Below are 17,081 nucleotides of genomic sequence, written 5' to 3' on the forward strand. Positions count from 1 at the left end.
TAACTAACCAACCATGCTTTAGGATGAAGGTATTTTTCATTGCAGGAAGAGCTCTTCTCACCCGCTTACAGGCCTGCTTACAGTTAGTGGAGTGTGAAGTTGTTTTTCTTCTCCACCAAAGGGCAGACTGAGGAAGCCTCGTGTTATGAATAATGCTAATGGGTAAGGTGCTTCTGGTGAGCATAAACATGCATCACTTTAAAGTGAAAAAGGCAAAGGTTTTGTGGTAGGAGGGGGAAAAATGGTTAAGTTCACACTCTAGGCTTCTTAATTTTATGCAAAAAGCTGCACATAAATCTTTCATTTTCCTGCTCCCTAATAAAATGTTTTCACTTTCCAAGCTTTAGCATGTTTTGCTAATTATGCCCCTGCATCTAGAGATGGCTCTTTTTGCCTTCAACCAAATCTGTGCTCATGTGAATAACAAAGATTCATAGAAAGACTGCATCCAGTAAGAATGTCTGTGTCTTGTTAAGATTATTTAAGATACACTTTACCCCACTGATTTATGGTGAAATTTACAGTAGAATAACTAATTTCTCAATGATTTTAAGTCATTTTCCCTCTCTCAATTCCTGCCACTTCAAGGACTAAAACAAAAGGATTGAGAGGTTGAGAATGTTTTAGTTATAAGTAGGGTTGTCAAACGATTTATTTTTTAAAGTTAATTGCTGTTTTGTTTTGTTTTTTTTGTTTTTTGCATTTTTAAAATTCTATTATTTTGCATTTCACTAACCCTAACCCAATGTAAAGCAATTCTTACCAGTGTATATTGATTGAGAATCAAATGAATGCAAAGAAAGTGACTTTATGAACTTGAATTTTAGATTGATTTCAAATAATAGCCTTAGGTAACACAACAAAACTCCATAGCTCCATTATCTTTGAGTTCAGTTGAAAACTGAGGAACTTGCCACCTTGAGAAATATGCACAAGAGCACGACACTATGCAGAAACATGTGCACAGCACTTCTCTGAAGTTGCAGAGTGATGGGATATTGCAAGGAAAGTCACAACAATCGATGCAGCCAGTGCAGGAATATGAAAGCAGCAGTAAAACCCCCACCATACGAACACATGCCGTGTGTTGCACACAGTTTACAGAGGTCGATTGAAACAGGCCAACGGCAATCCATGACGGTGGTTTTGAATGAGTGAGTCAGTGAGCAGTAAGACACAATTTTAAAAATAATAATGCTCGGCCTGCATTGAGATTAACATCTTAATGCCCTAGTTATGAGTATACAAACTGTTTTAAGCAATGAGAAGTATGCTAATTTCCCACTTATGTTTTTGGTTAGCATTTACTCCATCTCAGTTAAAGTTATATCTCTCTTTGTCTCTTTACAGTGTTTGTCATGTGGTTTCACTTTAATAACACGGTTAAACTCCTGCTAGTCTGTCTGTTTCCTTTACAGAAACTGAAACTGAAAAGGTTTCAAAATACTTTTTTGAGATTTCAAATATATAAAAAAAAGAAAAAAGGAAAGCTAAGTCACAGCTGGGCACTGTAGTTTTAAGCAAACATTTCCCAAACATGAGTCAATGTTGCAGTTGTTGGGGACTATTTTCAGCAGCGGATTAATACACATTTGGCGCTCTAGTGAAAATTAACAACAGCAGGATGGTGTATGTTGGATTAACTCCAAAAAACTACAGAGCATGGCAAGGCAATAAACCCAAAACATGACATAAGGAATACGAAATGATATCAAGCCTCTGCTACACTTGTTAGTAGGAACATTTCACTGTTGGGTTTGTTGTTGTTTTTTTAATGGGATTTATTGGCTGCATGAAAAGTATTGTCAACGAGCCTTGTTGTTTAAGATAAATATAGTACAAGAATAAATGACATAGTTGGATGGAGATTATATGTCGTTCAGTTGTCCCATATAGAGGGGTAACACGTAACCTCTTTGTGAACTCAGCCGTCTGAATGAATTATGTGGGTCTAATCGGTGACCCCCGAGAGTCTAATTCAAACTCATTGCTAGAATGTGTTGGGGGGCTGGAGGAAGGGCCACTCTATTGTTCAGCTCAGCTCACTGGCTGTTGTTTTAATGGCAGATGAGAGATTAATGGCGATCTAATGACTGTGGGGAGGACACAGTGCAACAATAGAGTCCTGGTACCGTGCAGGCCACATTAGTCAGTCAAGACAAGTATCTGCATGGATGCACACACACACACACACACACACACACACACACACACATACATACATACAAGCATACATGTGTAAAATGTACACACAAAACATTCTGTTTATCCCAGGACACAAAAACCTTGATATGTACAGATGCACGCTGAGTGAAAATTACTTCTATTGATTTGTCAGTTATGAAATTTTGCAGTCATCTGCCACCAGTGCACCCTGTCTCATCAGAAGCAAAACAAACTGAGCTAATTCTCAACCCGCCAACCCCCCAGTGTGACAAAAGAAGGCTAATTTATGCATTGGCAACATGGAGCGCAAGGAATAAGAGTGTGGCAGCGGGGTTGGCTGCTCACTCGTGGATCGCGGTAATTGTGATTTGGTTGCTAGGATGTTGAGGGTAATGAATGTCTTGTTGATGCAGTTTGTCATAACCCGTGCCATCCATGGCTGCTTGAGGACACAGAGCCTATTAGTTAAACACAGACACATTGGCTCTGCCATGATGTATAAGTCCAACAGGCAGAAGGCATTAGTCATTTTATGATGAAGGAAATGAAGGAAAGTGCCAAGCTACAGTAGATGTTGAATATGATTGTGGATTAAACTAGGAAGTGTGATTCGAACCTCTTGACTTTTGCCATTTTAGTCTCTTAATCTTAAAGAATACTTAGAATACATAGAATACTATGGTACAAACTTGGAGTTCATGTGCTTGGTTACTGTTACCTCAGTGTAAATACAGTGGGAGGTTGTTTTTCCTTTAAAGTATCACTAGGATATACACTGTTTGGGTTGTCTTATGAATAAAAGAACATACCTATATTGTAATTCCAAAAAGCAGAAAACAAGACAAATCATGTTTCATTCCAAGGCTTTACCAGTGGGAAGGATCTGTATTCATGAAGCCTAATTGAAAGGCAGCCTGCCTTGCATATGGAAGTGGTACAAAGAGCAGGAAATGAGATGGTTCTTAATGCGTTCACTGACAGATGATAACCTTTGATTTCCCCCCACTTACATCAGAAATGGCTGCTTGGAATGACAGTCACAAGTCAACAGTCTCTGATGTCTGCGTGCATGTTTCTACCGCTGGTGTTGTTACGCCAGGGTGGGGAGAGATAGACATGTGAAGAGCGAGAGGGGAGAAAACCCTTGAGACACATATACAAAACAGATAGGTCGAAACACAGAGAGATGTAGTGTCTGTTTTTAGAGTGCTTTGGAAATATTGAGTGTTTTTTTTACAGACTGAATCAAATTGAAATGGGCTGACTTACAGTGACAATTACAGGCAAAAAGGTGAAAAAAAAACCAACCACCTAGACAGAAAGACAAAGAAAGCGTTCCACGGAGAGGAGACTGAGAGAAATAAAAGTGGTGATAAGATCCATGAGTTATTTTAAAGGAAATAGAGACATATGCATGCTGTCAATTTTTTTTTGCAGTAAACATCAAGTTCAATGGTGTCCAGACACAACCAAGTGTATGGATATTCTAGACATTCTTGAAAGTCACTCTGGATAATGTCGGAAATGATTTATTGTTTTAGCCCTCTGCAGGGAAATAACAGTGTATGGTCAGCTGCAGAGCATCAGAGTCAATCTTGCGGAAGGACACTTCAGCAGTGCAGATGCTTCATGATGAGCGGCTGGAATGCAGGATAATCAGTTGAAGGACAGTACACCATTGTCTTACTTCAGCAGGTATCATTGGACAGGGACGTGGGAAGTACTGGCCTCTGCTGTTGCTACGAGACTGCAAAAAAACATTTGAAACTCGCCACTTGGCTAAAAGTTCATACATTTTTAACTTTTAATGTTTCCTCTGAAGCTAAGATCTAAGAGCTAAAACTAGCCAGCTCTGTTAGAAGCATTTCCTACAGGAAACACAGTCTAATCTACTGTAGACAGAGACCGTGTGATGTAGAAGGGATTGACCTGAGCGTGCTACTTAACTTCCGTCTCGACAGCAGCTATTTAATCCATGTTTCATGTTGTCATGCAGCCTTCCTCATGCAGAACTAATTGGCTGTTTTTGTCTGTTGTGCAGGAGCCTGTGTGTGTGAAAAACTGTGAAGGACACTCATTACAACTTGCACATGCACTCGTAGGCGTGGACATAGATGCAATCACGGGTGCAGACGAGCACATAAACACAGGCAGAGAAAGCTGAACTCAATTCGATGGATGAGGGACCTAATAGGAGTGCTGAGTGGAATCTCCTTGAACCTGTTGCCATAGCTTATCATACACGCTCATAACACACACATACACACAGCCCAAGTCGCCAGCACTGCTACCAACACAAACACACATCTCCCACCTCCTCTCCCCATCTGATTTGCATTTTGGTTAACACTCTAATTGCCTCTCATTAAATACCTTGTCACTTTGATTAATTGGTGCGATACAGAAATGTAAAACAGCAGGCATTACAATGCATAGTGAACAGTTGCTGATTGGAAAAGAGGAACATGCCTGGCTAAAAATGCAAAACAGAGGTGAAATTTCACCTTTCTGCTTATAGTTGAGTCAGGGTATTTCTACTCCTGAAGTGAATATTTGTAAATGTAAAAAAAAAAGTAAATGGCACAGTAAGTAAGGAGAGCTGAATTTTACAGATTGACTAAAGATTCAGATTTTTAGAATGTACTCTTTGTCCTCTCCTGCAATCTATTGCCAGATTCAAGAAGATAAATGCTAAAGTTTCTGAAGATCTACCCATGAAGGTAATACTTTCAGAGATTCAAGGCAGTCGGCATCAAATTGATATAATGACGGGGGTTCGTACAAATTAGCAGTGGGTCTTTCTCTCAGGTTTCTCTCTCTGAAGTTAGCAGTTGCCTTTCTGTTACTGTGAGATGTGATTGAAACGTTCGAAACAATGCATATTCTCTTTACACTTAGGTGTCCGCAAGCAGGCAAGCAGAGATGCCCGTGAACACTTTCACAGCTGCTTAAGCAAGGTTACTTTAAGTTTCACACTTCAAGACCATGGTTTCTAAGAGCTCTAACTGAGAGGGATGATGCTGTAAGTAGGACCTACATGCCCAGTCAATCCTCCTTAGCTAAATATAGGTTAAAATGAATCGGATCACAGCATGACAATAGTCAATTGTTCCATAGAGTCATCTTAGTCAGCTTGAAAATTGCTGTAATTGTAGTGAATTATATATTTCAGGCATTTTCAACTACATCTTACGTAAAACTATGGGATTTTCTATCTTCTTTGAAATGGCATGTGTTGTAATTGTACAGTAAGTGAGAGGTATTAGCAGGGTTGGGTTGTTTTCCACTTTCTGAGTTTAAAATTCACTGACATTTGAAAAATGTTACAGAACTGTAACGTACAAAAGTTCTGTAATTTAAAGAGAAATTATTATTATTCTCGTAATTGTGAGCGTTATGACATGGCCCATAGGTGTTGTCATAATTGTGAAAAGTTAGCATATCATGGGAAATGCTACCCATGCACCTCTGCCACCTCTGCTAAAGAGAAATGCCAGCAAAACAACTTATAGTGGGCAGTGCAAGCCCACTAAAGCTTTTCAAATAAACTCTTGTCTCCGAGTCCAAACCAAAGTAAACAATGAGCAATTCTTGTTGCTAACTTCATAGGAAGCTATTTCCATGAAGACTTGATGGCTAACCAAAACAGCTGTCTTTAAACCCGTAGTTTATCATCTGCAGATAGTTTTATGACAGATATATAATGCTAAACATTAGTTGATTGTATAGGAAGTTTAGACAAGACAGTTTGAAAACATAGAATGGGGGCAAAAATGCTTATTTCATCCCCCTTCATTCTGTTTTGCTAGTCCGCCCTTGGTTCTTGTCACAGATGCATCAATGGTATTATGGTATTCTCATCCTGCGCCAGGCAAGGGTCAATGTGATTCAGTTGACCGAGCATGGCCCACCAGTTGCACAGTCTGCCACTCAAATTTATGAAACCATCATCTTCTTTGCCGCTGTGCACAAGGTGATATTGCATGTCAGGGACTTTTATTATTGAAATGAGACATTTATGACAGTGAGGCCTTGCCACATGAGAGCAGCCTCCTGAATCATCTCAATGCAGCTAAAAGAGGAAGAGAAATGAGATTTGGCAGATTATTGGAGCATGCCACCTGCGCTTCTACACTCATCACAATACACCAATTTCTATGAATGTGAAAGCAATCTTAATTGTATTCAACTAAAGTTCACAAAAAGCATGATAATGGGGATTATAGAAAAATGCCTGCTGATGATGTTGAGCACCATGATTCCTCAGGGGCAAATGATGTCAGGTATTGAATAGACAAGAGGGGGGTTTCTCCTCTGCAGCTTATTGTTTCGTGGTCCATTGTAAGCCTATTCAGAGTGAGACACCGGCATTATGCAGTCAAACATGGTTAATGCAAACAACCGCATTGTAGTGCTGTTTTAAATCTGTCGGGAGCTGATGTAATGTTTGAACTGTGTCTGCATATGTGTGTGTGTTTGCTTCCATTTGCTCACAATGACACCATATCTGTCAGATTTAGCTGTGATTTTGAATGGTTTCCATCATGCTCTTATCCCTGCGCAACAAACACACCCGTTTACACCCACCACCACCCCCACTCGCACACAAATACACACACACAAACAAACACTTGCTCTTATCTCTGGGCTTTCCTTATCGCACCTGATTGTATTCAGAAGTGGAAATAACATTTAGCCATGTTAGTGGGTAACTGATAAAACCCTGTGACACATTTAAAGGTTGACATGAGCCCTTTCTTGAGCGTATTGAAAGCCTCAGGCCTGGCACTGATTGGCTTTCACTATGCTACTTTGAACCCCATCTCAACACACGCAACGGCCATTTCCACATCATGATCTGCTAGTAACCCCTCATGGTCAATGATGTGTGTAATTGGTGCATCACAGGCAAACGTTGCATTAATAGCTGATAGCTGTGACCTTAAAAGGCTGTATCCAGCCATGTCAGGATATCAAAGCATATTCAAAACCACTGGATTTCAGGGCACAAGAGGAGAGAGGAGACAGCTCTGACATTGAATGATTAATTGAGGTTGTCTACCACAGTATTCAGCTCTCTAAGGACAAAGTGGAGTAACCTGACATCCGTTTCACCATATAAAAATGATGATTCCTAACAAATGTGTCATGTTAACATTTACAGTAACCACCAATCAGGGAGAAATAACTTATTTTTCCTATTTTTTTTCATGTGAGTCAGAAATCAATTGATCTAGCATATTAGTAATTGGCTATGCTATGTTATATAAATTAGGCAGTGGCAAAATCCAAACATGATTCAGACAGCTAAAGGCTCAAAGGTAACGAGCCTAGCTTACTTTAGTATAGCACAGTAGCAGTAAATACTATCAGCTTCTGACTCTATAGGGGAATCAGTGTGATTTGATGTGCTTAACCTTTAATTACGTATTGAAATTACAGTAGTTAATCATTTCAAGGGGATAAGAAAGCTAACAACACATTTTTTAAGGTAACACTAGCACTGCATTTTTTCCTCTGTTCTTGAGTTTGTCCATAATTTTTAGTTCTTCAGTTCTTTGACATTAAAATTCATGACATTAAAGTATCATCTGTTACACATTAGCCTCAAAACTCAGACCCTCTTCACTCAACTGTTTCTGGTTAGTGCTCTCTGCCTTTTGTAGGGCAATATAGGTTGAAAAGACAAAAAATAAGCATTATGTATCTCAAGGAGTCATAACAAGAATATAAAGCAGCTGATATCAAGCAAATGACATTTTCACTAAAGGCTGTCGATCGATGACATGCACACACTGCACTCACTGGCCACACATAGTAGCAACACATTCAGTGCTCCCAAACTGTAGCACTTTGACCCCTGACCTTTATAAAGGAGTGTTTGGACAGACAAGAAGCTTTGGTTTAGGGCTATTGGGAACCATTTTTTATTGGCAATGGTAACCTTTACCTTGAGAGGTATATGAAGGCTGTGCTAGATTGTTGGTTCATTACAGTCGTCCCCATGGAATGCTGTGAACTCAGACTATTTTTAGTGTTCTCACGGAGCTTCCGTGGGTTATATCAGATGATGTAATGAGTTGATATTGTCTCTCTGTCAGCTTGGTCACGGGAGCGCAGTTGAGTGATGAGAAGGGGAACTTGTAATCAAAATGGAATTACTGTGTGATATTGATGGAATCTGTACACTTACACGTCCCTGAGTGCGTCTATAGTGCACATGCACACATACTGACAGAAAGAAAGATCCATGCAATGATAAAATGAAACTACAATCCTTGTGGGGAGTCTTTGCAAGAGTAAGTACAATGAAACAGGAAAGATGAAGATTATGAATAAAATTAGCATATTATGAAAAGGTGTGGTTTGTAACGGAATGTTTAAACAAAATGATATGTGAAAAAATATACCAACTATGCTTTATAGGAATGTTAAAATAAATTAAAAATGTGTTGAGCACCTTTTTACACAATCCACATCTTAATTGTCTCAAAGCTTTACAGCTTCTTCCCTAATGTGTCTGCTTCTCTTTATCTCCTCATTTGTGGTTTAATTATCCCTAATGCTTTGTAAATTCAGTGTATATGATGTACAAAATGCATAAAACACACAAACACCTACTTGCACACATAAAACCTGCCCGTTCTGAACCATTATCCAGAGTCACATCTGCTGGCTATTAATCAGCCCCCTGTTAGCTCATCAACAGACAGATTGAATAGAGGGACAACAGCAGGTAAACACACTGGCAGGTGTATCCGCACAATCACTTCCTTCCTTCCAGAGCACTCCCTCTGATTGGAGATTAATGTGTCCATCTGGGCCTCATTACAACTTTAAAAAATGTTATGGACTTTCTCTACACTTTTTAAGAGATGCATATGGGTTCAAACCGTATGGTAAAATGAAGTTAATGCATTTAGAGGACAACTAATTAACAAAAAAAGGGCACAGGTTGGATGCCGTCCGTTAATTGCCATCAGCTGCACAGGCCAGTAGGGTGCTTGCTGGTGTGCAGCCAAAGTTGTTACAACACTTTCTGGACTTTTGCCACTCATAATTTTAAGAAAGTCATGTGAGTCCAAAATAATGGCACATTTGCTCATGTACCCATGCAAAAAAAAAATGTAGCTCTTTATATATCTAAGTTGTTGCACTCAATATTGATGCTGACTTTAGAGCCATGCTTTAACGTTTTTTAGCCCTTGCCAAACACACTGACATTCAAAAATCAATGGAAACAATCAATTTTAGGATGTGACAGACTGAAAATGAACTTGAACACAGGCTTGGCATAGGGAGATGTTGCAGTTGGGTTAGTCTAGGGTGCCAGAGATGGAGTAAATGCATATGGATGTGAATTTGTATTTTCACATTTACATAAAGGCTAGTTGGCAGCTGTCAGAGTGACATCTTAAGCAAGCATGCTTCTTCTCCACTGATTCCCTTGTGGCACAACCTTTTCTGATCTCACAAATTAAGTGAGTGCTGCTTACTAAAACTGTTGCTCCCCGTGGAGCAAGGTCTATCTCCTGCTGCTCCTTCCCACTTTGCTGCTCATTTGCTTAAATCATAATTATTATTATTCTTCACCTAATGGGCTAAATGACATTGTATACGAATGCAATGTAAATAATGTATCCAAGTTAGATTGATTTTTTTTTTTTTTAAATGGAAGCAAAACTGAATGAATGAAAAATTAGCTTATTGAGGCATGCTTTGGGAGTTTATCTCCTTTAGCAAAAGCTGCAATCTAGTACATTATACAGTCTCCATAAATTTGGCAGTAGCCTAAAGGTTAGAGAAGCACATTTGTGAAGAGCTGGTCAGCAGTTAAAATATCTGAACCTGCTGTGAAAGTGTACTGTGTAGGTTAAAAAACAGGGTGCTCTTTCCATCATGAATTACTGCAGAAGTGCCCTTTATAGGAGCACTTAACTTGCAGTTGCTTTACTGTAAGCTATTCAGTGCCTAACTGTGGAGATGTGGAGATGTACTGTGAGGCTGGCAGTTGTGAATGTGAAAGCAGCTGTTGCTGAAAAGAGCATGCATGTCTGCTTGATTGTCCCTGGCAAAATGAAGGTTAATAAAAAGGCACCGTGATCTTTAGTAAGTGTGCAAGACTTTGTTTCACTTTCCACTGACTAGTCTATTTTATCTCTCTGCGACAGTACATTTAATTGTATATTTTGTCACTGAAATGAAGGAATTTAGATGGTGCAGCATGACAGGGTTTGTATCTTTCCTCCATAACATGCAACATCATGGAAGACAGCATTTGCACATGATAAGTGAAGCTATCCCCAAATGAAAGCTCAGTCGCCAAATCTCAATTTTTCAAATGCAAAATATTCAAATAGTGATGAGGCTCTGTCTGCTGTCTGCTTCCTCCAGGTGAACGCGCGCGACTTCTCCAAGGTCGAGCATGATGAGGCAGTGGTGGAGGCCATCAGGCGAGACCCCATTGTTGTCCAAGTTATCAGGCGAACCCCCACCAGAGGCACGACTGCTGTTGCACATAACTACAGTGGCACACCACAGGAGGTGTGTGTGGCGGACGTATGCACGCAAACGGACATCACCTTCGAGCACATCATGGCTTTGGCAAAGCTCCGGCCAGCAACCCCACCAGTCCCTGACATCTGTCCCTTCCTTTTGTCTGACAGGTAAATAGCAAAACCTTCCAATGGATATCACAAGTTGGCTGGAAATCATTACTCTGTATTTTGCAAACTAAGTTGTTCTACTTCATTTCATGGTAGTTCTAAAGCAGCTGTATCATAGTGTGGAACCTCCTGCATAGCTAAGAACTGTGTCCCTGCGATATCATTATGCAGAGCCTGACCCGCATGCAATAATTGCTTCTGTGTGCTACATCCATTTTCTTTAATGGGAGCTTTTGCTGGGCGATTAAAAGCCAATGGTCTGGTAGAGCAGGGATTCTGGCACTGTGTCCATTCTGTGACTATTTATAGGGCTTTGTTGGGCAGCAAGTGAAATCAATTTGTCCTATAAAACTACAAATCTGCCAGTCTTGGTCTATGATTACAGCAAGGCAGTTATCATGGTGACAATTTAAAGAGGTCATGGCTTTTATGGGGGAATGTTTGATGTCTGCATTGTTTGTTTGGAGTTTTTAACTAAATGAGCTGATAACCATCAATAGCATGTACCTTCCCTTGCCACAAAATGACACAGCCTTGCACTGTAATAACTGCTCTTTTCTTTTCTTTGTAGCTGTCATTCTATCCACACCATGGAACATGAATTTTATGAATGTCCAGAGTACCTTTCCAATACCCCTGCAGAAGTGGAGAGGACGGAAGAGTATGAGTATGAGGTATTGTTTTGCATGTATCTGATTTTCAGCTGCAAAAGTATACTGTCCTGCACCCTTTACTGGGACAGTACAAAATATTTTCGATGAGTGACAATTTTGCCATCCAGCATTTTGGTCCAGAGTAATGGAGCATTATTTCCATTTTTTATTCAGAAAACCTTCATTTACTGTTTTCTGTATGGTTGATTTCCAAATACGAAGGTCAAAATTTTGCTGCTTCTCTGCCTCTCCACCACTAGGAATTCAATTATTGTAGGGACATACTGAATTCTTAATTTTGGGCAGCTTTGAAAATCTAATTTAAAAGTAATTAGGCTTAAAAAAAAGGAAAAAATAACATGTATATATCATGTATGACCTTTTTTTAAACTGTAAAATCTCCCTCCAAATTGCAAAAAACACATTTCTGGAATAAAACCAGAGTACATGATCTTAGGGTCTTCCACCATAGCTACAGTACTACCTTGTCTGTCCATATAATTTTGACACCAATATAAATATCAAAATCTTATGGCTTTAAATTAATTGATCACATCTACAGTTCCAAGACAATGAGCCTTTTGCATTTTGGACACTCTACAAACGTTCCTCTGATTGTTTACTCTTGCTTTCTTTTAAGGAGCATTAACAAAGATCTTCTAGAGACTGGTCATAAAATACTGACATACACCAATCAAAACAGTGATGATGGCACATCAACCTCATAAGAAGCAAGACAGCCAAGACAGACAAAGCATAGTACCTGTGCAATAGAAATGATCATTTGGCTATTGTAACTATAGTATATTTATAATTCTCTGTTGATGCAGTGGGACACAGTGTATCAGTAATACACAATTCCAGTAGATAATCCAAGGCGTGCCTGATGTATGATGTCCACAAGGCCCACAACAATGGAAGAAAAATTGCCTACAGTATCACAATGTACAAGAAAATTGTTTGCCCCTGGTGAAAGCAGCATCTACTCTTTATTTTGTTCAGCGTAGCATCACAGTCCCTGGGTTTTAAGATGGAAGGCCATTCCTCATATAATCATGTCAAAAGAAAATCCCACTCTGAAAAATCTCCCTGTTGAATTACTAGTGTGATTCATTCACAGGCAGTTCTTTCTTTCATCATGCACTGTCCATCAGAGATATTTGTGTGCCTTCTCAGACAACCACTTCAAGCTGATTATCTGGTAAAAGCACTCAATGAATCAGTGGAGGAACTTTTATCTGACACATGTAGTGTCTAAATTAAAATATGGTGATGGTATCAAAGCGGCTTTGCTGGGGATTCAATCCACAAGATACACAATAGTTATTGGCAAGAGTTTACAGTCAAGAGCTAGCGGCTGGGTGAGGCTGTCAGACACAGTGGTGGTTTGAGAGAAAATTTTACGTAAGCAGGCTAACGAACTTGCAATGACCGTGCTAACATTCTGACTAATGCTAACCATAGTATCAGAAAAAATAAAATTTCCATGGCAATAGATCAAATGTTAAGAAATCATCAAACTGATTACAATTTATCCTGAGGGGGACCAAACCGAATGACAATCCATCCAATAGTTCATTCCTAATTATCAACCTCATCATATGACCAGAAGTAAAATCTGTGAAGCTACAAAGTCAGCAGGATTTAACCTCTGGGAACGTCTGTACAAAAGTTTGTGTCAATTATTGATAGTATTTTTCCTTCGAACCAAAGTGCTGGCTCGACTGACCAACCAACCAACATCCTTTCAGCAATGCTGCTAGGACAGCTAAAAAATGAGTTCAGTTGAGCAATGTTACTGAATGACCTGGCATTTATGAAGTTGGTTATGTTCAGGAGTTAGCTGTGATAGTTCTATTGTATGATCAATTTGACCTAGACCTCATTCCAATTTTTGACTCAAAATATTCTCATCAATATCATTATCAGTACAGATCTGTATAGAAAGCTTAGCATGATTGGTAATGTGAAACAACCCATTTGGTTTGTCTTTATTTAAAATATTACACATTAAATATAACATCGTTTGTCAGATGGACATAACTCTTTACAAATGGCCTGTCCCTGAAATGTTACTACACCTTGAGGTGGGAAATTGGTGGTGCATATTTCCCTGAATATACATCACTACTCCCATTCACACAGGACTCCATGCAGGAAGTGTTCCTCAGCATCTCAGGGATTGACTGCATGTGTGAAAGGAGCTTAGGTGACAGTGATGGGTGATGCTTGCTACCTTCAGTGGTCCAACCCTGGTTTAATAGGTACTTCCTGGTTCAGCGAACTGCATTGTGGGTCATTAGGATTCCTCTGCTGCCAGCTGAGGCCTCCCTTATAGTGTCATCTGGATGAAAGAGTGTGAGGGTGTGAGTCGGAGGTGGGGTGAGGGTGGAGGGCTTGTGTGCGGTAATAGCGGTAGAAACAGAGCAAGGTCAGCTTTACAACACACACACACACACACACAAACACACAAACTCGCAACCCCACCTGACAGACGTACACACATCAAATCAGCCGTCCTCAATTACCTCTGTTCATCCATGTGTATCTATTGAAACTGAAACATGAATGCCTTTCCTCTTGGTTGAAACCGAGTAAGGCTGCCATTCCCAGGAACATTACTTCTGACTGACAGGTTTAGCTTCACTTCAAACTGATTGTCCACATGGGTACTCCTGCTGTCATAATACTCTTGCTACTCACTGAATCTGTATCATAGAGTTATATTGCACAACTGCAGATATATAAGCTGAGGCCTTTGTTATATAATGTTGAATAAAGGCAGAATAAAGGTAGATTCTAATGATTGTTCTATTTGGTCAACATATGATACAATTAATAAAGTGGCAGCAGTTGGCCAGAAGGCAGCCAGTTATCTGTTCAGCAAATTATTCAAAATAAAAGTCTTAATTATAGATTTCCAGTGAAACATCAAAAGCTTGATTTTTGTTTTTAAATCTTCAAACTTAAAGCAGAAAAAAATAATGGTATGCAAAGGACAGTACAAGAATAACAAGTCTTAATGAGTTTTGTCTGTGCAAGTTTAAAGTGAGATAAAAATAGGATAAAATGAAAAATTCAAAAGCAAGTATCTCTACCATTATTGCCAATACAAATTGTATTGATGTGCTAAGAAATTGGTTGGCATAGAACAGTACAGTAATTCACAATTAAGGGTATTAGCTAGGGGGGTGATTGAGCAGTAACTGGGGGCATGCGAAAAGATTGTTGTTGATTGTGAGTTCAGCTAAGTTGACAAAATAAAAATGGGCTAATATACAAATAAGTCACATATAAACACAAAAATTGGATTACTATCTATCTGACAGGGCTGGTGGGCAAGTTGGCAAAAAAAAAAATGTCACCATCTGCAATGGAAACAATGAACCAATGAACATTAGTCACATTCGTTCTGAATGAAATATCACTGTAGCAGATGTTTAATGTGGCTCTAAAAGACAGTAAACTCCATATGTCTTTATTTCTCATATACTTTAGCTACATATGGTAGATGTGAACCTTCCCATTCGAAATTATATATTGGAAATGAACATAAATCCCATCTATCGTCACAATGCATTGTACGCCTGATGTGACTGGTGGGCCATAATTTAAACACCACAGCGGTAAAGATTATGATCCAATCACCACTAATCGAGCCTCTTTACAATTTCAGCACCCACAGCTCGACGCATTTGGAAACCATTCACTAGTGTGATTCACACCATGATAACTGACTCCAGTAATCCACTAAAACCCAGCGCACCACCTAATATGCACTGAAATAGAGGTGTTAGTGCTGCCTGATCCTACTGTATGCAGCTGTTATTTCCCTGTCAGGGTTTGTACAAATCAGCCAGTGTACTAAACTACTGAGGAGGAGAGTAGGTAGTCAAGACTAGTGCATGGTGTTACAATATGATTAACTGTTTACACAACTCAACCTTTGAAGGTCAGGGCTGTCTGCAGGGGGTTAAATGCCACAGAAATTAATTACTTGCCCTGTCAATCTCTGCTATCGGGGTTTCCCATGACAGAAAAAAAGGGGGCTGGGGCTTAATTTTTGCCCCCCCATCCTCATCCCCAGTTTACCCCACGTTCTATCCAACACCCTTTATTTGCGACTTCACAGCGCTGAAATGAATTTGGCAGCGTGGGGTTAATAAAGATTACCCCTGGAGTTATCTTTATGTGATTACCTTTATACACAGCAGAGATCAAAAGGAACCAGTAGCGACTCTGGCTAAATTTAGAGAAATCTCCTGTGGGAGGAGACCAGAAAGTGAAATACCATCACTATGGCCATCAAAGACCTGCCCTGTATGTCACCCCATGCTGGGTTCAGTTTGATACTGACAGCATTTCATTTCATTGATGTACAGAGCACACCCTGGCCCCTGTGTTTGTGTATGTAGGTGTGCTTGTATATTTTAGTTACATTTAAGGTTATAAAAAACAATTAAGAGTACACTTACATTATGTACTTATTATATATGTATTGGGTTGAGTTGTAATGTGGCGAATGCTGCAACTTTAAGTATACATCTAAGTGAGGTTGGAGCAGCAAAGTGTGTGTATGTAGGCAAACAATTAGTGCAAGGCTAAAAGACAACTAAACCAATCTGGTACTGAATATTTTCTCAGCCTGTGTTAATGTGTGTGTGCGTGTCTATGTGTACTGTACACTCAACTAGAAGTCGTCATCCATGATCATGCTTTTTAATATAAACTTTGAAGTACGCCTGTCTTGAGGGCAGTGGCTTTGTTCTGGTCTTCATTAAAGTTACAGAAGTTGAAGATAAATTTGCCAAGCTTATCTTTTAATCAACCTTAAAGCTGCACTCAAATATCTTTAAAAGAGTAATGGGAAATATGTTGTTTCCCTCAGCTCAACTGAAAATTAAAAATGTTTAGTTAAATGTTTTGGTTTTACTTTTTTGATTCACTATCAATGTTCTAATCAACCCCATTTCCACCACAGCAGGAGGCTGCTTTTAATGTAAAAGTTCTGATAAACAAACTGCGCACTACCTGCCCAGCACCAATTAGCTGGTAATTGGAGCAGAATATTTCTCTTCAGTTCTTGGCGGCTTGTAATAATTTTCAATGTTAAGGTTAGAGGTCCTATTTACCTAAAGCTACTTCACAAGTGATGAGTATAGGATAACAAAACACTCTCAAAGTGATTAGTAACAGTAATGTAGAGCATAAAAATCAAGGTGGAACAGATCTCCCAAGGGTGATGTCATTTTTGCTGTTCTGTAATGAATTGAAGTCAGAGCAGCAGAAATGTCCATCCAGTCCATGGGGAAAAGTCAGCACATAACAGGTGTACCATGGGAAAACATTAGTTTAACACATCATTGTTTTGTTTGTGTGTGTTTAACAGGAGGTGGAGCTGTGTAGGCAGAACAGCCAGGAGAAGCTAGGCTTGACGCTTTGCTACAGGACCGATGATGAGGAGGACACCGCCATCTATGTCAGCCAGGTAGGGACAGCTGTGATAAACCATGTTAAAATATTTAATTGTTTTTATTTTAGGACCTTATGGCAGTTTAATTTTCCTTTCATTGAATTACAGACCAAAAATGCATAT

At 39.4% G+C, this 17,081-nt stretch overlaps 1 protein-coding gene across 1 annotated transcript in view; it reads left to right on the forward strand.

The window, feature by feature from the left end:
• pdzrn4 (PDZ domain containing ring finger 4) overlaps positions 1 to 17,081 on the forward strand; it is a 34,288-nt gene that overhangs the window by 10,282 nt on the left and 6,925 nt on the right. The window contains exons 2-4 of the mRNA XM_062443804.1: positions 10,561 to 10,832; positions 11,404 to 11,506; positions 16,875 to 16,973. Coding sequence (XP_062299788.1) covers positions 10,561 to 10,832; positions 11,404 to 11,506; positions 16,875 to 16,973 — 474 coding nt within the window. The remainder of the gene's footprint in view (positions 1 to 10,560; positions 10,833 to 11,403; positions 11,507 to 16,874; positions 16,974 to 17,081) is intronic.

This window comes from Scomber scombrus, chromosome 22 (genome assembly GCF_963691925.1).
Source record: "Scomber scombrus chromosome 22, fScoSco1.1, whole genome shotgun sequence".
In the NCBI taxonomy this organism is placed as follows: Eukaryota; Metazoa; Chordata; class Actinopteri; order Scombriformes; family Scombridae; genus Scomber; species Scomber scombrus.